Source organism: Salvelinus fontinalis, chromosome 28 (assembly GCF_029448725.1).
Source record: "Salvelinus fontinalis isolate EN_2023a chromosome 28, ASM2944872v1, whole genome shotgun sequence".
Classification (NCBI taxonomy): Eukaryota; Metazoa; Chordata; class Actinopteri; order Salmoniformes; family Salmonidae; genus Salvelinus; species Salvelinus fontinalis.
In genome coordinates this window covers 38,303,706-38,324,753 of record NC_074692.1, presented here as the reverse complement: position 1 = coordinate 38,324,753, position 21,048 = coordinate 38,303,706, and the positions used below count along the sequence as shown (strand labels likewise).

Here is a 21,048-nt window from a genome sequence, read left to right as displayed (position 1 = left end):
CCTACCTGTGTATGACCATTGCCTGCCTGTGATCATGATTCCTGCCTTCTGGGAAGGCTAAATAAATGCCTGCCGCGCTCTGCGCATGAATCTACACCTTTTTCTCCCTGAGTTTCATTACAGTAATGTACCTGTCAGAATAGAACAGAGTACATCATGTTAGAGATCTCACTGTGATTCATGTCAGCTTGATTAACTATAATCAACAAAAAAATTAACTCAACATGTGAAGTGTTGGTCCCATGTTTCATGAGCTGAAATAAAAAAACACAGATATATTCCATACACAGAAAAAGCTTATTTCTCTCAAATGTTGAGCACAAATTTGTTTGCCTCCCTGTTAGTGAGAATTTCTCCTTTGACAATATAATCTATCCACCTGACAGATGTGGCATATCTAGAAGCTGATTAAACAGCATGATCATTACACAGGTGCACCTTGTGCTGAGAACAATAAAAGGCCACTCTAAAATGTGCAGTTTGTCACACAACACAATGCCACAGATGTCTCGAGTTTTGATGGAACGTGCAATTGGCATGCTAACTGCAGGAATGTCCACTAGAGTTGTTGCCAGATCTTAATGTTAAGTTCTCTACCATAAGCTGCCTCCAACATCGTTTTAAAGATCTTGACAGTACGTCCAACCGGCCTCATAACCGCTGTCATGTGTAACCATGCCAGCCAAGGACCACTTCATCCGGCTTCTTCACGTGCGGGATCATCTGAGACCAGCCACCTGGACAGCTGATGAAACTGAGGAGTATTTCTGTCTGTAATAAAGCCCTTTTGTGGGGAAAAACTCATTCTGATTGGCTGGGCCTGGCTCCCCAATGAGTGGGCCTGGCTCCCAAGTGGGTGGGCCATAGAATATGGCCTATTTCAATTGACTGATTTACTTATATGAACTGTACCTCAGTAAAATCATTGACATTTTTGCATGTAGCGTTTATATTTTTGTTCAGTTTTGTTCATTGAATGTAAATCAATACGTCTAGGACTAAATAAGGTTGTGGTCCCACTCCCACCCACCCCTCCATCTCCTTCAGATTAACACCATGTGAGTTGTCAGTGTTCCTGTTGTCTTAGAGACAGGTAGACTGGCCTTGAACCTGACTGACTGGGGGATGGAAAACCTCAGAGCTCCCAGGCCGACCCTCCCAGGTGTGACATCCTCCCCATCGCTTTACATAGTGGGCACTCTTCTCTCAAAGAACCCTTTTTGGAACGATATCAACTACACAACTGAATTATTTGAAGCAGGTTTGTTTCTACACAGCTGACAAGAAGTATCCTTGCATACTTTTCAGCACAAACAAAAAAGTAAAGTGGCTCATAGGAGCATCTCCTGTTTCTGTAGCGTGAGGCAGCTTGATGTACAAGTACACCCCCTGAATAGGACGCTAGTCTACCACAGGGCCTTACCCTCAATTAATCTCATTAATGCTGTCCAAGTCAGACCCCCCTGTAGCCATGAACGGATGCACCTGGTCAGCAACAATGTTCAGATACGCTGTGGCGTTCAAACGTTGCTCAATTGTTATCAATGGACCTAACGTGTGCCAGGAAAACATTCCCCACACCATTACACCACTGCCACCAGCCTGTACCGTTGACACCAAGCAGGAGGGGCCATGGACTTATGCTGCTTACACCAAATCCGTGATTGAACCGTGATGCTTTGGACCAGGCAATGTTTTTCCACTCCTCAATTGTTCAGTGTTGGTGATCACGTGCCCACTGGAGCAGCTTGTTCTTGTTTTTAGCTGATAGTAGTGGAACCTGGTGTGCTCATCTGCTGCAATAGTCCATCTGTGACGAGGACGGATGAGTTGTGCTTTGCGAGAAGCCGTTCTGCACATACTGTGCTGTTATTTGTCTGTTTGTGACCTGCCTGTTAGCTTGCACAATTCTTGTCATTCTCCTTCGATCTCTCTCATCAACGAGCTGTTGTCGCCCACAGGACTGCCGCTGACTGGATGGTTTTTATTTGCTGCAGCTTTCTCAGTAAACCCTAGACAGTGTCGTGCGTGAAAAGCCCAGGAGGCCGGCCGTTTCAGAGATCCTTGAATTGGCGCACCTGGCACCGATGATCATACCACGCTCAAAGTCGCTTAAGTCACTGGTTTTTCCCATTATAACTATCACATTTATCACACTAACACATTTCCTGGTACGTAGCCCCTAGACCTCACAGCAATGACCACACACACATTGACTGCCTACTCAGGTGTCGGTCTGCACACTGTCCTTCCCTTTTTCACACTCACAAGTATCTATTAAAATACCTCCCAGTCTTCCTCAACATCTGACATGCTTGAAATAACACCCAAATGGGACTGTATAGATACTCTCCAGACCAGCTGACATCACGAGTCACTTATTTGGAAGTCTTCACCACAAAATTAAATATAACACTATGATATTGTATCGCTTGTTTTTCTATGGTCTTAATTCTATTTGGGCAGCTGAGAAAGTTTGTGTTTCAAAAGTCATGGCAAGGCATTAAACCACTCTCATTTGAATTGTATGCATGTCATCCATTCACTATATCACATACTGTGCAGGTATAAATATCCTCAATGTAGGCTGGGCCTAATACATCAAACGCAAGGTAAGGTAAGATGCCAAACCTTTTCACTACGAATCTAAGGGAGTCATTTGTCCCAAATGAATAGGTATTTCCTCTAGATTTCCTGGTTGAATGTATAGAATGGGTAAACAGAGTGTCAAGGGATCCCATATTGAATCCAGCTGTGTCCAGATAGAGGCTTTCAGCTGGGCTTAATTCCCCAAAGACAAGGGAGTAAAAACAAAAGTGTCTGTGTTTATCATACAAGACTTTCCATCGTTATCTTTCTAACCTGACACGAAACAACTGCTAGGTCTGTTTTTTTTTAGACAATAGACAACTTCATATTTCACAGACATGGATCCACTAAACTAGACATGACGTTGTCTGGGACCTTCAACGTGAAGAAAAAAGATCAATAAAGATCAATAACTCAGACGTAATACAGTTCAACAAACATTAATGACATCATACTTGCTCAAACCTACATGTTCCCACAATATCCATACCCATGTTGTTTGTTCTCATAATAAAAAAATATATATACTTTATCATCCTTTGGATATTTCTTCTAATATTTTAATGCCGTATTGCTAATGGTTCTATTTTATTTTATTTCTCTCTGTAGCCCACATTTTCTCAATATTTAAATAATAATGCATTTGATTCATCCACTGTCTTAACGAGGGAGGACTGTTCTAATAATAACTTAAGTTATGGGTCATAGAAAATCCTGCTCTTATTCAGATCACTTACTGTACATCGTATATCCATCAAAATGTTGCTTGTAAATTCTATACATGACTGGTATAGGATGTCGTGTGATGCATATGGACAGCCAGGGTATACAGCTCCCAGTCTACAGGAAAATCCTCCAATTTCCTGCAGACACTGTACTTCTAATATCTATTGTAATATGAACGTATAAGGGGACAGCTGGCTTCCGTTATCCGCCTCTAGTCTGGAATAAAGAATGAAATGCAGAGGCGTCCACACCTGTCAATGGTTAAAGACAAGGGTTCCAACATGGCAGTTGTGTGATGAGTGGAGGAAAGTCAACTCATAAAACCCTAATATATAAACTAGCCTCTAGGTCTTTTTACAAAGTCAGGTTTTGCTGTATCATCATATTTGTTGGAGCTGCGTGCTACTGTAGCTGTCCACTCATTCCACCAGGGTTCATTCATGTTTTCCATGAAATACTGGCAAAATGATCGTGAATCAAATGGATGGTGTGGTTGGCTGAGATCTCCCATTGAACTGAGGCAGGATAGAGAAACATTAAAATAGGCTATGCACTGTTACATATTCTGTCAGTAGGCCTACAGTAAGTTATCACTCATCACAGACCTACAGTTGCTGAAACAAAACCCCTCAACACTCAAAACCTGTCTAATCTGTTGTGCCTGCTCTGTTACCACTTCTAGGACATTGCCTCCCTTGTCTGCGAAATAAAAGTTTGAAGTAACAAAATCTACCATCTGACATGTACGCTCAGACAGGTACATGGGAAGTGCTCTTTCAAGGTGGTGTGCACCCTTCCTGGGACGCGTCCCAAATGGCACCCTATTCCCTTTATAGAGACCAAAACTTGTCAAAAGTAGTGCACTATATAGGGAATAGCGTGCCATTTGAGGCAAAGACCTAGTCCTGCCTGCCTGCTAGGGGAGAACTGTGAGGGGCTCTGTGTGCCGGGAGCCCGGGCTCAGGGATGGGGGATACAGTTGCAGGGAGCTGAATCGGCGCTCTGTTGGGGCTCGGCTGGACACTGTCACTGCGTGTTTGTTGAGGGCGGGTCAATGAGGACTTTCTTTGACATAGGAATTTCACAGCACACGACTGCAACAGCAGCAGCGCTAGGCGGAGAGCTCTACTCTGGCTCCAGCTCACAGGCATGAGCGGATATACAGTACTGACTGTAGGTGAGGTGGGCAGGGAGGATAGGCAGCTGTGGCCCGGAAGACTGGAACGGCAGGAAACAAATCAGAAGACAATAAAGAATGTCAGCTTTACTGCGAGGCCAACAAGAGGAGAAGAGGAAATCTGTTTCTACAGGGAAATGGACCCACATACTGTACCGTATGACCATGTCCCTTTCACATTTTCTCTGATAAATGTCCATGTACAGTATGTTGAGTATGCTGCGCTGGAGAGCAGTGGAACATCAATGTGCCACCTTGCCCCAGACAAAACAAGTGTATATAAAATCAAATGTTATTTGTCACATGCGCCGAATACAACAGGAGTAGACTTTACCGTGAAATGCTTACTCAGCATATGTGTTATTTCATTGTTTCTATGTCTTCACTATTATTTTACAATGTAGAAAATAGTAAAAATAAAGAAAAACCCTTGAATGAGTAGGTTTGTCCAAACTTTTGACTGGTACTGTATATGAAGGCATGGTGAAGTGACTAGGCATCAGGACAGATAATAATAAGGTATTTGAGGTAGATATGTACATGAAGGCAGGGTAAAGTAACGAGGCATCAGGACAGATAATAATAAGGTATTTGAGGTAGATATGTATATGAAGGCAGGGTAAAGTGACTAGACATCAGGACAGATAATAATAAGGTATTTGAGGTAGATATGTACATGAAGGCAGGGTAAAGTGACGAGGCATCAGGACAGATAATAATAAGGTATTTGAGGTAGATATGTACATGAAGACATGGTAAAGTGACGAGGCATCAGGACAGATAATAATAAGGTATTTGAGGTAGATATGTACATGAAGACATGGTAAAGTGACGAGGCATCAGGACAGATAATAATAAGGTATTTGAGGTAGATATGTATATGAAGGCAGGGTAAAGTGACTAGGCATCAGGACAGATAATAATAAGGTATTTGAGGTAGATATGTACATGAAGGCAGGGTAAAGTAACTAGGCATCAGGCTAGAAAATAATAAGGTATTTGAGGTAGATATGTACATGAAGGCAGGGTAAAGTGACTAGGCATCAGGACAGATAATAATAAGGTATTTGAGGTAGATATGTACATGAAGGCAGGGTAAAGTGACGAGGCATCAGGACAGATAATAATAAGGTATTTGAGGTAGATATGTACATGAAGGCAGGGTAAAGTGACAAGGCATCAGGACAGATAATAATAAGGTATTTGAGGTAGATATGTACATGAAGGCAGGGTAAAGTGACAAGGCATCAGGACAGATAATAATAAGGTATTTGAGGTAGATATGTACATGAAGGCAGGGTAAAGTGACGAGGCATCAGGACAGATAATAATAAGGTATTTGAGGTAGATATGTACATGAAGGCAGGGTAAAGTGACAAGGCATCAGGACAGATAATAATAAGGTATTTGAGGTAGATATGTACATGAAGGCAGGGTAAAGTGACAAGGCATCAGGACAGATAATAATAAGGTATTTGAGGTAGATATGTACATGAAGGCAGGGTAAAGTAACTAGACATCAGGACAGATAATAATAGGAGTAAAATAAAGAACAGAGCAGCAGCAGCAAATAATGAGTCTGAAAGTGTGTGTATGCGTCTGTGTGTGTGTGTGATGTGTCGGTATGTGTTTGTGTGTTGTGTTTGTGTGTGCCTATGTAGTGTAGGCTATGCGTGTGGGTTTTGTGTGCGAGTGTCAGTGTGCAGGGTAAACAAATAACCCATCAGTCTAGACCTGTCACCTGGCCCAGAACATAACTGCACTGCTGTAGGCTACTCATACATAATCACAGTCTCTGAAGAGGTCTAGGGCTATATTAGATGATACAGTAATACATCTCATGTGAGTTTCACAATGCAGTGAAGTGCATACATGGTCTTCTGCCACCTACCACTACATCAAGCCCATATATTATTATGACTTACTTACTATGACCATGCAAGTTGCAATTTGAGAAGGTTTTGCTTTCCAAGCAAGCAAGACACACCTTCCAATGAAACGTCTTCTTTACACCATACATGTGTGTTACATTTGTTTCCTCCTTCAATGTCAGCTGAGGGCGACAGAGGGAGGTGTGTTTCCCCGAGTCCTGAGCGAAGAATTCACTCACTCAGTCCACGATATCTTGCATATTAGAAACTTCGGCGTAGGCTACAAGGCGGTCGTCATAGATTCCGCCGTGGTGCTTGTATGAGTGTGGAGAGAGATTGGATTTCTCCCGCAGATTGTGACAACCACCGGTTGTGGGTTGTTTGCCTCGCGCTAAAACACACCGATGGAGCTTTTCAAGGTAGATCGAGGTTTGTTCTATGTCATGATCTCATGAAGGAAGATAACGGAACGACTCTGAGAAAGGAGGAAGCCACTTTATATTGATCTATTGATCTATTATCCCCGGTGCATTTTTGGTTCCCTGTCAAAGTTGTAAAGGATCAGCTGGAATGGAAATAATTCGCGTATGTCTCCTGCCACGTCTGGACCGTTGTAAAAAGTCTCAAGAAAGAATGAAGTAACCGCTATGGAGCCGGACAATGCCCCGTACTCCAAACTCAAAACAGCTGGAGTCGGGGGGTGAGTACACGTTATCCAAACAAATAGCTCTCCCTTTCATCTCTTATGTAGACTGATAATGATTTAACTTACTCCTGAGCATCTGTTCATCTCCAGTAGGACTTTGCGTTTCCATACATTCCAGAAGAAACCCATGTTTATTTTCCTGAGAGCACACAAGAATAGATACAAAGAGGGAATCATGTCGGTGTCAATGAATGAATTATCCATGTTACGTGATCCCAATGTGTAGACTAATATTTTGCCTTACCATTTTCATGTTGTATTTGTCAGCTATGACATAATAGTCTTATCTATGAGAGGATCCCCAGGGAATAAGGACTAGGCCTATTTTGGGGGAGTTGTGTGTCTGCAGAGGACTTGCAGAAACATTGTCAGAGGAAACTTGGAATAGCCTGTGAAAAGTGCTGGATTCCAGTAGAGCTAGTGTCTATTTACTATTAATAATTAGAGTATTATTAGATAGTTATTAATGATAGCAATAACACATTTAGAATTTCAGACAGTGCATTGCAAAACATTTCGTTTTAAAAAATTAAGCATTTCCCTTTGAGTTTTCTGGTGAACTTAAAAGTTGCACTCTCTGCTGCTTATGCAGCTGTGCACTGCTGCAGTGCCAGATGAATGCTGTGGGAGTGATGGTTGGGATTGGGGTTAGATTTAGAGAGAGGAGGGGGAATCCTACTGTTCCCTCCCCTCCTTTTCCACTCCTCTTCTTTCCTACATCTCACCGTTCTCATTGGCTAGTTCGATAAGTGGGTGGGGAATACACTTCATAAAAAAAGTTGCATCATATTACATTCAGTCTAGTTGTGTTCACAACTCAACTAGCCTAACGTAGCAGGCGTAAAATAAACACCTGAGCGGCTTGTTTATCTTTCTGGTCTCCTTGAGAGGAAACAAAGCTACAGGGGGAGGTTCTCTTCTACACTGGCCATACAATCCAGTACATGTGGAGGAGGAGTTAAGATGGACTGTGGCTTGTTCATTTCCGAAAGCGGAAGTCGCGTCACAGGCTCTCTTTCGATTTCCCATGAAAACCAGATGCATCCAGTTGTAGCCGACCCGCTGAAATTGCGCCAATTAAAAAACAATGCAGTGCCTTATGGGATTCCACTTCACTCTGAAGCCGTCAGCGTTGCTGGCTCGGCCAAAGTGGTTATTGGAGGGTCTAATGACCTCTTACACCCTCAATCATTTTCACTCCCTCAGTTTTGGGACACTTGTGCATATGGCGGAGGTGCGCACGAACGTGCAAATGGAGGGGCGAGGTGAAGGGGGTCGTTTGGGATTCAGCCAGTGTCTCCCTCCCTCCTTGGATGCCTGGCTGGAGTTTTCAGGCCTGCAGGTCATTGCGAGGCCTTATTCTGTAAGAGGAAACCCCACAGAAGTCAATGAGTTCAACAGATTGTGGATAAGCTGCTGTGCCGTAACCACATACTTACTGTAAGGCACTCTCATCCTGCTAAAATACTCATTGCTGGTGCCTTGTACATTTTTTATTTATTTTTTATTTCACCTTTATTTAACCATGTAGGCCAGTTGAGAACAAGTTCTCATTTACAACTGCGACCTGGCCAAGATAAATCAAAAGCAGTGTGACACAAACAACAACACAGAGTTACACATGGGATAAACAAACGTACAGTCAATAACACAATAGGGGGAAAAAAGATATACAGTGTGTGCAAATGAGGGAAGATTAGGGATGTAAGGCAATAAATAGGCCATAGTGGCGAAGTATTTACAATTCAGCAATTAAACACTGGAGTGACAGATGTGCAGAAGATGAATGTGCAAGTAGAGATACAGGGGTGCAAAAGAGCAAAAAAAAAAAAAAAAAAAAAGAACAATATGGGGATGAGGTAGTTGGATTGGCTATTTACAGATGGGTTATGTACAGGTCCAGTGATCTGTGAGCTGCCCTGACAGCTGATGATTAAAGTTAGTGAGGGAGATATGAGTCTCAAGCTTCAGTGATTTTTGCAATTCGTTCCAGTCATTGGCAGCAAAGAACTGGAAGGAAAGGTGGCCAAAGGGGGAATAGGCTTTGGGGGTGACCAGTGAAATATACCTGCTGAGCGCGTGCTACGGGTGGGTGCTGCTATGGTGACCAGTGAGCTGAAATAAAGCGGGGCTTTACCGAGCAAAGACTTATAGATGACCTGGAGCCAGTGGGTTTGGCAACGAATATGAAGCGAGGGCCAGCCAACGAGAGCGTACAGGTCTGCATTGCAGGTGAAACCAAATACAGGCATAACATTTTTACACTTTACATGTGTAAAAACACTTATCCAAGCTGACATCCAGGCTGAAAACTACTCAGAGATAATCCCAATACATCATTGAGACTCATTCTTTGGCCTCATCTACTTTCAATAGCTTCAGTTTAAAGTAGTCATGGTAACTACTACAAAATACACTCACAGGATAACATAAGCCCGTTTATGTCTGTGAAGTCACTATCTGACCTGTACGTGCTGACTGATGGTTTACTGCATTGGTTTCCTGTGTTGAGTTCCTTAGTGTTGATGTTTCCAGATGTTTGTCTCCCCCTGCTCTTGTAAATGAAGGACTTTTTCTATTTTTTCCCCCTCTCATTGTCTCCTTGATTTCTAAGCACCATTGGTGGGGGTAATGCAAGTGTTTGGCGGGCCTACTCAGAGGCAGTCTGAGGGGGAGCAGTAGCTACCTAGCCCCCCTAAGGGCCAGATCATCTGGTGCATCAGTGACTAGAACATCTAGATGGGATTTAGGGGAAAGCAGTACTGATGCTGCTGCCTCAATGGGTTACTATGCATAAGATCTGACCACTCAGGAGCAATAACGTTATAAATTGTTTAATACTTATAAACAAAAAATGATATGAGTGTAGAAATAACCTTTTACAACCCCAGTTATGTGTGTGTGTGTGTGTGTGTGTGTGTGTGTGTGTGTGTGTGTGTGTGTGTGTGTGTGTGTGTGTGTGTGTGTGTGTGTGTGTGTGTGTGTGTGTGTGTGTGTGTGTGTGCAGGTGTGTGTGTGTGCCGGTGTGTGTGTGTGCCGGTGTGTGTGTGTGTGTGTGTGTGTGCAGCTGTGTGTGTGTGTTTTTGTGGGTGTGTAAGTTTGTGTGCGCAGGTATGTGTGTGTATGACCATGTTCTTTCTCTACCCCACAGGAGAGCTCTGATACTCTGGACTATTCTCTATAGTACCTGTTTTGTGGGACTAACACAAGCACACCCTGAAGGTGAGGTTTCATTATCTCATTCTGGAGTAAGAATTCATGTATACCAAATACTGATACTGATACGTAGACACACACACACACACACACACACACACACACACACACACACACACACACACACACACACACACACACACACACACACACACACACACACACACACACACTTTACACACATTTTACACACTCACACACACACACACACACACACACACACACACACACACACACACACACACACACACACACACACACACACACACACACACACACACACACACACTTTACACACATTTTACACACACACACACACACACACACACACACACACACACACACACACACACACACACACACACACACACACACACACACACACACACACACACACACACACACATATTACACACATTTTACACACACACACTTTACACACACACACACACACACACACACACACACACACACACACACACACACACACACACATTTTACACACACTTTACACACATTTTAGACACACAAAAAAAAAAAACACACACAAACACACTTGGAGAGAGTCAGGTTGAAGCCCACAGCCTAAAGTGTATGATTTAATATACAAGGGTGAAAGGTGGATTGTAAATTAGATCATATCTTCTGATGTGGAAGTGGAGATGTGATGGAGATAAATCTCTCTCTTCTATTTCAATGGTGGGAGATGAAGCTTCTACTGCGATTATCTGGAATCTTCTGATATCCCTCAGAATGTGGGATTCTCTCCAACAATACTTCGCACCCCCCTCCACTGTCTCTGATGAGACGGCTGAATGTATTGTGCTAGTCTGCCAAGATATTCTAAAAGAGAACGTCTGTGGATATGGATGTACTTTAACCTATAACAGGGTTTTCACTGTGCCACTTCCTCTAGCAAACCCACTATTATGTTATTACAATTCATCATGTATCTTCTTAGTGCACTTACTGCACTTTCAGAATGAAAAGCAGATCATTTTAAACTACAGTATCATGGGACATTCTGCTGATGAAGGAAGTTTTAGTCTTCAAGTTCAGCTTCAGTTCTTTCCATGTGCAGGGAGTTTGTCCAGAGATCATGCCCTCCCTGCCTACCACTTGCCTGAACATATCAGCCTCACAAATGGCACCCTATTCCCTACATAGTGCACCACTTTTGACCAGAGCCTTATGGGTGCTTGTCAAAAGTCGTGCTCTAAATAAGGAACATGGTGTGATTTGGGAGGCACACATAATATACAGCCTGCAAACCCACCTCCTTCCTTTATAACATGACTGATGTCCCAACAGCTGCAGAGAATCATAGCTGCAGAGAGTGTGTCTGTACTGTTGTTTAATTCTTCCTCTCTATAGTAGCACTGTGTATCATTCAACTCTCTCAGTGTTTAGTTGACTGTTGTCCACATTTGTTTTATATCAGTTCTGAAGGAATCTGCTCTTGGACATTATGTGGGTCACAAAGACAGGGTTAACCATTTCAGCCACAATACTTCAACCTGGGGTTTGTTCGGATAATTGTATTATGTAGAATGTGGAATCATGTTATCGATGTGCATGGTATTTTTATCTACAATGTTCCACAATGTTTGCCTGTTGCACTTGGTCCTTAACAGGGCTCAAAAAGGGTTATTCTGTACCCATAGGATAACCCTTTTTGGTTCCAGATAGAACGCTTTTGAGTTTCATGTAGAACCCTCTCTGGAAATGGTTTTACATGGAACTGAAAATAGTCTTATTCAAATGGGTTTCCTATGAGGTCAGCCGAAAAACCCTTTTAGGTTCTAGATAGCACCTTTTTTTCTGAGTGTAGCCTAGCTGGTGCAGGGAGCTGGTTCATGATGCTGATTCAGCGTTTGTGGGCCTCAATCCGTATGGTGCAAACACTGTCCCTGGTGGTACCCATATGCCCTACTACAACATGGTACCAGCACTGTCCCTGGTGGTACCCAGATGGCTTACTACAACATGGTACCAACACTGTCCCTGGTGGTACCCAGATGGCTTACTACAACATGGTACCAGCACTGTCCCTGGTGGTACCCAGATGCCCTACTACAACATGGTACCAGCACTATCCCTGGTGGTACCCATATGGCTTACTACAACATGGTACCAGCACTGTCCCTGGTGGTACCCAGATGCCCTACTACAACATGGTACCAGCACTGTCCCTGGTGGTACCCAGATGGCTTACTACAACATGGTACCAGCACTGTCCCTGGTGGTACCCAGATGGCTTACTACAACATGGTACCAGCACTGTCCCTGGTGGTACCCAGATGGCTTACTACAACATGGTACCAGCACTGTCCCTGGTGGTACCCAGATGGCTTACTACAACATGGTACCAGCACTATCCCTGGTGGTACCCAGATGGCTTACTACAACATGGTACCAGCACTGTCCCTGGTGGTACCCAGATGGCTTACTACAACATGGTACCAGCACTGTCCCTGGTGGTACCCAGATGGCTTACTACAACATGGTACCAGCACTGTCCCTGGTGGTACCCAGATGGCTTACTACAACATGGTAGCAACACTGTACCTGGTGGTACCCAGATGCCCTACTACAACATGGTACCAACACTGTCCCTGGTGGTACCCAGATGGCTTACTACAACATGGTAGCAACACTGTACCTGGTGGCACCCAGATGGCCTACTACAACATGGTGCCAACACTGTACCTGGTGGTACCCAGATGCCCTACTACAACATGGTACCAGCACTGTCCCTGGTAGAACCCAGATGCCCTACTACAACATGGTACCAGCACTGTACCTGGTAGAACCCAGATGCCCTACTACAACATGGTACCAGCACTGTACCTGGTTGAACCCAGATGCCCTACTACAACATGGTACCAGCACTGTACCTGGTAGAACCCAGATGCCCTACTACAACATGGTACCAGCACTGTACCTGGTAGAACCCAGATGCCCTACTACAACATGGTACCAGCACTGTACCTGGTAGAACCCAGATGCCCTACTACAACATGGTACCAGCACTGTACCTGGTGGCACCCAGATGCCCTACTACAGTACCATACTTCAGCTACATTACTCCACATAGACATAGAGTTTGACATAGAGAAGAAGGATGATCATTTGTGTAAAGAAATACACAAGTTACTGTAGGCAAGCAATAGACTGGACTGGACTGTATCAGGTTGATCTCCTATCAGCTTTTTAAAAGCAAGTGTAACGTTGTAACAATGTTGTAACAATGTTGTAACAAGTGTTGAATGTTTTGCTACAACAACTCATCTGATTTATTCGATTTTCCTTCTGGACCATTTGATCTCCTGTAAGTAAAGCTGCTTTCTTTAAGCTGAATGTCTTTCTTACCAGCATGCCTTTCTTACCAGTTTCACAAATATGTAGAATGTAGAGCACTTCCTGTAGAGCACTTCCTTTAGAGCACTTCCTGTAGAGCTCTTCCTGTCCTGGTTTGGGGGTCAGGGTGTGACATAAGTACTCATTTGAAATTTGAACATCTTAAAACATTTATGCAGTCACTAACACTAAGCACAAAGCACTATAAGTTTAACCGGCATATGGTTACAACAATTATCTATAATCTCTATTCCTTCCCATGAGATTGTAATTAAAACCTGGAACATCCAGGCTACTGTTAAGTTTCCACAATACAATAACCGCTTAATCCTGGCCTCCTGTCTCAGTCAGTTCCAGTCATTTTTACACCGTACTCAGCAGAACACATTGTTCATTTCCAGACAAAGGAAATCGAGGTTTTCTGTCTGCTTTGTAGATCTGCAGATATCCTTCATTGTTAAAAACCACCATCACTGTCCTCTCTCCAGGGAGCCGTTGAGCTTCTGTTTCAAGAGGTTTTTCTAACCAAGACTGACATTATAGCTACATAATCTGTGGGCCATTGGTGGAGTTGGACGTTGATGCACAGCCCCAGTGGAGATCGCTGGCGATCTCTTCATGAGCGGTTTTTGCCACAGGATTTCCACATTTTAGTCAGGGAGCTGCCAGTTTGGACTCGGGCTTGCAGTGTTTCATTTATTTGGTCACATAAAAAAATCGAATTCAGTTCTAATGAAGAAATCAAATCAGTTAATTTGATTTTGCATAGTGTTTTTAACCTTAGCCTCTACAAACCTCTACTCATTCCACTGCCACGTTAAAAGGTGATAAGGGCCAACAAAGAGTGTTCTCAGGGCAGAACTTCTGGTTTTGACTAGCAGAAGTGACTTTTTGTAGCAGGTTAAGAGAACTAATGCAGCAGGTTAGGACAATTAATGTGGCAGGTTAGGAAAAGCGTTAGGGTTAGCTAAAATGCTAAAATTGTCCCAGAAGCAACTCAAACATATCTAGCTACAAGCAGGTCTTCCCTGAGAACTGTCTTGGTTTCCACTGATGTGATGCTGAAATGTCTGTGATCAACTCTTGTGACCCCTGCTCTTTTAGTTGTTGTTGGTCACACATTCAAAGAATTGGCACAAAGCCTGAAATCACATTGTAAATATATCCCACATGTATGCATAAACAGTTGTTGCTGGTAAGACCTTGGATGAACTGATCTTGATACTTGAGTACGAGGCTTCAGTCTGTATCAGAAATCTATTCCCCCTACCTATTTTAGTGAATGAGTGATGTCTGATATCAAGAAAATCAATTGTTCACAATGAATCGCAGTTTCACTGTCTCATCTTGATGTCATGATTGATGGAACATATTGCCAACGTTTGACTTTGACAACGTCTAAATGCCACTACTGAATTAAACCAAACACATTATGTAAATTCAGTAACTCAGAAGAGTCTCTTTGTCTGGGAGAAATCCTGGAAAGATGGCTGAACGCCTGGAACATGTCCTAGTTTATAACAAGGTCTCCTCTGTGAAGTCGACATCACTATAACTCAATCTGTAGTGAGAGGAGACAGAAAAAGGCAAACATCAACATAAATACGATGTCACTTTGCTGTCACATCACACCTCCAAATACAACCTGTAATCTGACATCATCTGAAAGCTGTCTATAAACAGCCTGATGTTGAGTCTTTGTGTCTGAAACACTTGATTTTTCACCAGTTGAGTTTAATTTTTTCTGAATATGTCTTTCACATCTTCTAAATGAGCTATGGTCATGTGATCTGCCTAATGATGTGTTTCTTCTGCTCCTCTGTAGATGTGGACGTTCTACAGCAGCTGGGGCTTACAGGGACGAGGACCGGAGGAGGTGCATCGTCCACAGGGGCCCGCTTCGCACCACAAGGGGTCATCCCCTTTAAGTCTGGGGTCATCCTCACCCAACGGGCCCGGGTCCAGGCCCCACTGTCGTCCGTCCTACCCCCTGCCTCCTACCCCACCACCAACCTGTCTCTGATCCTCAGCCTGTGCTCCCACCGCGTCAACAGCGCCTTCCTCTTCACTGTCCTGTCCAAGAGGAGGAGACTGCAGCTGGGGGTCCAGTTCATCCCGGGGAAGGTGCTGGTATACGTGGGCCAGAGGGACTTGGTCAGTTTCGATTATGACGTTCACAACGGCCAGTGGCATAACCTGGCCCTGGACATCCGAGGCCAGAGGGTCTCGTTATATACTTCTTGTGGGAAGACTAGTGTACATGCAGATCTGCATTCTAAAAAAGAGGAGGCCCTGGATCCCGAGGGCTCTTTCCTCTTGGGTAAGATGGCCCAGAACTCTGTGCAGTTCGAGGGTGCCGTTTGCCAGTTTGATATTTACCCCTCTGCCAAGGCAGCTCATAACTACTGTAAGTACATTAAGAAACAGTGCAGGGAGGCCGACAACTACAGGCCCGTAAATCTCCCATCCCTGCTACCTCTGATCCCCTCAGACCCAAACCTTACTGTCGCCCTCCTCACCCCTCTAATGCCAACTGAAATATCCAGGAAGGCCCCCAGCCCTAATCTGGCCTTGACTGAGGACAGAACCAGGACTAAGCTTATTGTCCCAACTAACCGCCCCAAAGTGGCGCCAACCCTCTCTGTGCGTAAGAGTTTTGTGACACCAAAGCCTGGAACTATGTCCCTGTCTCGTCCTGTGACTGTCGCCCCGACAACGGCCAGGCCGGGATTAAAACGCCCCGTAGTGGCCACGACCCAAACTGTTACTGTACCCCTCAGGACCAGCGAAACACAAACATCCCCAATGCCAACGTCCCGTGGCGACAGTTTAGCTAAAAAGAGCACAGCAATGGAACCAGGTGTTAAAACCCAGAAACCCACGGGGAGCAGTTTGGCTGCTGCACCACTTCTTTCCACCACAACAACGCCACCAAAGAAGAAGCCAGACCACCAAACCACGGCAGCATCCAAACAAGGTTCTTCTTCTTCTGCTTCTTCTTCAAACACCTCTGTCCTCTTCGTACAGAGGAAGCAGCTGACCGCTCTGGCTGCACAGAATCCTGAGCCCAGAGTGACCAATGTGGAGGCTGTCAAACACACCTCATTTATCCCTGTCACTCCGCCTGCCACAGATGGCTTCCAAACCTGGGACTTGGAACCGACCCAGTTCTCATTGCTGGCTGGGCCGGGACCACCTGGACTAAAGGGAGAACCAGGACCCGCGGTAAGAACATGTCTTTTAAATAGAGGTGTGTGTGTGCGCAGCTGTCTAGGGCACTGTATCTCATTGCAAGAAGCGTCACTACAGTCCCTGGTTCGAATCCAGGCTGTATCACATCCGGCCGTGATTGGGAGTCACATAGGGCAGCGCACAATTGTTCCAGCGTTTGGTCGGTGTAGGCCGTCATTGTAAATAAGAATTTGTTCTTAACTGACTTGCCTAGTTAAATTAAGGTTAAAACAAAATATATATATACATTTTAAAACATGCCTGGCATGCGTGGCAGGAGCAGCCTGATGCCTTTGAACACCTGATAGCCATATTTCACACTGAGCTCTGTTCTGTACTGTTCTAATCCCTCCTCCGCCCATGGTGTTAAACAAGCAGGGAGCCTGATGCTAAGTCACTCTGTTGATGAAGGGGTGGTTGGGTGTTGGGGGTAGGTTCATCCAATTTATAAGCCCCTGTCAAAACCCTTCCCTGGGTTACAGACATTGAAGTGCCCCCCTCCGAGTCCTGGCTGTGTGTTCTATAGAGCCAGAAAGGCACTGACTGAGAAAAGTGTCTTTGCAGGCTTTTATTGGGAATTACAAGGCTTAGAAGTGTCACTTTTACTTGTAAACTGCCCTTCAGTTGTGCATCTGTTCATTTTACATAACATATTGCAGAGGCTCCATCTTTCACTTTCAGTTTTTTGATTTTATCTTGTGTTTTAGTAGGAGCTCACTAAAACGTTACCTTCTCTATAGCCTGCTCGCTAGTGCCCCCCTCCCCCCAAGTATGAAAGACTGGCAGGCCGGTGCTAGCTCCCGGTGCTTGCTTGCTAATGTGAGATTTCCTTTTTAGCGGGATAGGTAGAAATAGCCAGGCCAACAGAAGGGCCATGCCAGCCAGCGGTCTGTGTGTCTGAGCTGAGGGCCTGACGCCGGGGTGAGAGATTCCTCCCAGGAGGAAACATTTAGACCTTTAGAGCAGGATCAGAGTTCATGGTGAATAAAATGCCTCGGAACATTTAACCGTTTTATGAAGTGGGGCCTAATTAGAGTGACAGGAACGCTTGACCTGATAATCATAATTCAATTTACGGCGATATGGATTTGTTGAGTGTGTGATTTGTCAGATGAAGATTTTCTGTACATTTTGTTGAGTTAGTTCAAACCTGTGGTGTAATTTTAAAATGTGTGCTTCAATGTTTTTGGATTGAAGTGAAGACTTCTCGTCTTGTGAAAGCGATGAAAATGATACATGGATTCCCAGAGGACAAATGAGAAATGTTATGAAGTCAGATGTTTCAACAACTTTGAAAACTATAACAAGCATGACTGTACAGCTCCTAACAGACCATTGATAGCTCATAGCACATAGGTAATTTGTTCTTATTGTAACCTTGGAATGTTATGGTGCCCAGGTAGGATGGCAGGGCTTGAGGCTGTACTTGTTTTTAAAGATCTCATGAAATGGGAGTTATTGATTTTTTTTGACACTCTTGGCCTTGGCAATGTGTCCCCGTGTCACGGACTATTTCAGGTGTTTTCATGTGTTTTGTGGTGTCACTCTTCTCACAATATTGTATGTTGATGTACTTGATAATAATACTTGCTTGTGCTGCTAAGGCAATGTCTGCCCTTGACTCTGTCCTAAGTTAAATCAAATACTGATCTCAGATTTTTTTTTGTCAGAAATTTCAGAACATACTTTGTAGGCAAAGTATGTCATAGTTTACAGTTTTAATATAATGGCCTTTGTTTGTTATATTGAGGACATTATGCAGGCCCTGCTGTGAGGCAATTCACTGGTCTGAGGTACAGATGATGGTTACCCACATTTTCCATTGTTAACTGAAGCCCAGAGAGCCCCAGCGTTAGGTCATACTTGACCGAACAGAGCAGCGTTGGCAATTCTTTCCGCTCGTACTTCTGCAGTGAGGGAATCCACACGGCTATGTACGTCATAGCCGCTTAAAGGTGGGAGAAACATGTTTATTGGAGAGCTAGCCTACAATTGATGCTGGGCTGGATTCGCCTCATGCTTGGTCAAGGCTGACGTTGCCAGGATATAGGCCTAATCTGCATCCCATGACGTTACCAGGATATAGGCCTAGTCTGCATCCCATGACATTACCAGGATATAGGCCTAGTCTGCATCCCATGACATTACCAGGATATAGGCCTAGTCTGCATCCCATGACGTTACCAGGATATAGGCCTAGTCTGCATCCCATGACGTTACCAGGATATAGGCCTAGTCTGCATCCCATGACATTACCAGGATATAGGCCTAGTCTGCATCCCATGACGTTACCAGGATATAGGCATAGTCTGCATCCCATGACATTACCAGGATATAGGCCTAGTCTGCATCCCATGACATTACCAGGATATAGGCCTAGTCTGCATCCCATGACGTTACCAGGATATAGGCCTAGTCTGCATCCCATGACATTACCAGGATATAGGCCTAGTCTGCATCCCATGACGTTACCAGGATATAGGCCTAGTCTGCATCCCAAATGACCAAAATTAGTGCACTCTGTAGAGAATAGGGTACCATTGGGAGACAGGCATAGTTTGTCTCCTGCCTGGCATGATAATGTGTTAGAATGCCTTTCAAGTTCCACTGCTATGTAACACCGTTCTATCATCCAAGGTTTGCAGCAGCTAGAATAACTCACTCATTCACAACCAAGAATTCCACAACTACAATTTGTTTCTATTCCTGTCAGTAGAATTGGAGACTAGACGTTCTTTGTAGCAGCGCAATTCTACAAATTGACTGGAATTTAGATAGAATTATTGGCAAGCTTTGTTTTGAGGGTTTGTGGCAGCCGGTTTGACTATTGGAATCTTCAAACACTGTTGAACTCCACTGCAGTGCAAGCTTGGCATCTGTCAGGTTACACATGTCCTGACATAGCCCACACTGGTCTCTATCTTCAAGCTGTCAGTGTCATTTCAATTGTGGACCACACCAAAGCATAAACAGTCTTCTTACAGCACTGGTTTCCAGTTAAATAAGCAACACACTCTGAGAACTGGTCTCCTCAATTTGTACTTACAGTAGGCTTGTTCGTGTTTCTCTAGCTGTGTAAAGTAGTCTTGGTAGTAGTCTTGTGGTGCATTTCCACTATCAGGCTTAGCTACAGTGTTTGGCCCCAAAATGTTGGCGTTTGTGTTTTCACCTTCAAGGTCTGGACAAAAACAAATTGGTAGTTAAAGACTTAATAGGGTAGTTAAAGTGTCCAAATAGAAACAATTGTTTTATGAACATCGGATTTATATACAGTATCCACCATTAAGTTCCTACTGTATGTTAACAAAACCATAGATCCTACTATATGTTAACAAAACCATAGATCCTATTGTATGTTAACAAAACCATAGATCATACTGTATGTTAACAAAACCATAGATCGTACTGTATGTGAACAAAACCATAGAACCTACTGTATGTTAACAAAAACATAGTTCCTACTGTCTGTTAACGAACCGTAGTTCCTACTGTATGTTAACAAAACCATAGGTCCTACTGTATGTTAACAAAACGTAGATCCTACTGTATAGTGCCTTGCAAAAATATTCATCCCCCTTGGCGTTTTTTGTATTTTGTTGTAATAGACATACACAAAATACTCCAAATTGCTGAAGTGAAATGAAATAAATTACTTGTTTCAAAATATTCAACAAAAAAATTAAATGGAAAAGTGGTGAATGCATTTGTATTCACCCCCTTTGCTATGAAGCCCCTAAATAAGATCTGGAGCAACCAATTACCTTCAGAAGTCACATAATTAGTTAAATAATGTCCACCTGTGTACAATCTAAGTGTCACATGATTTCAGTATATATACACCTGTTCTGAAAGGCCCCAGAGTCTGCAACACCACTAAGCAAGGGGCACCACCAAGAACGCGGCGCCATGAAGACCAAGGAGCTCGCCAAACAGGTCAGGGACAAAGTTGTGGAGAAGTACAGATCAGGGTTGAGTTATAATTGTTTTTCCAAAACTTTGAACAATCCACAGAGCGCCATTAAATCCGTTATTAAAAAATGGAAAGAAATGGCACCACAACAAACCTGCCTAGAGAGGGCTGCCCACCAAAACTCACGGACCAGGCAAGGAGGGCATTAATCAGAGAGGCCAAACAAAGAGACCAAAGGTAATTCTGAAGGAGCTGCAATGCT

The 21,048-nt window shown here is 43.8% G+C and overlaps 1 protein-coding gene across 5 annotated transcripts in view; it reads left to right on the top strand.

Moving 5' to 3' along the window:
- The first annotated feature begins 6,536 nt into the window (after positions 1–6,536).
- Positions 6,537–21,048, top strand: part of LOC129826680 (collagen alpha-1(XXVII) chain B-like) — a 94,995-nt gene continuing 80,483 nt past the window's right edge. For 4 of the 5 annotated variants that reach the window (XM_055887665.1, XM_055887663.1, XM_055887664.1 and 1 more), the window contains exons 1-3: positions 6,538–7,063; positions 10,221–10,291; positions 15,471–16,870. In XM_055887665.1, coding sequence (XP_055743640.1) covers positions 7,011–7,063; positions 10,221–10,291; positions 15,471–16,870 — 1,524 coding nt within the window. In that variant the 5' untranslated portion in view covers positions 6,538–7,010. Of the gene's footprint in view, positions 7,064–10,220; positions 10,292–15,470; positions 16,871–21,048 lie in introns of all 5 variants that reach the window. The other variant, XR_008755052.1, reaches the window with a different exon arrangement.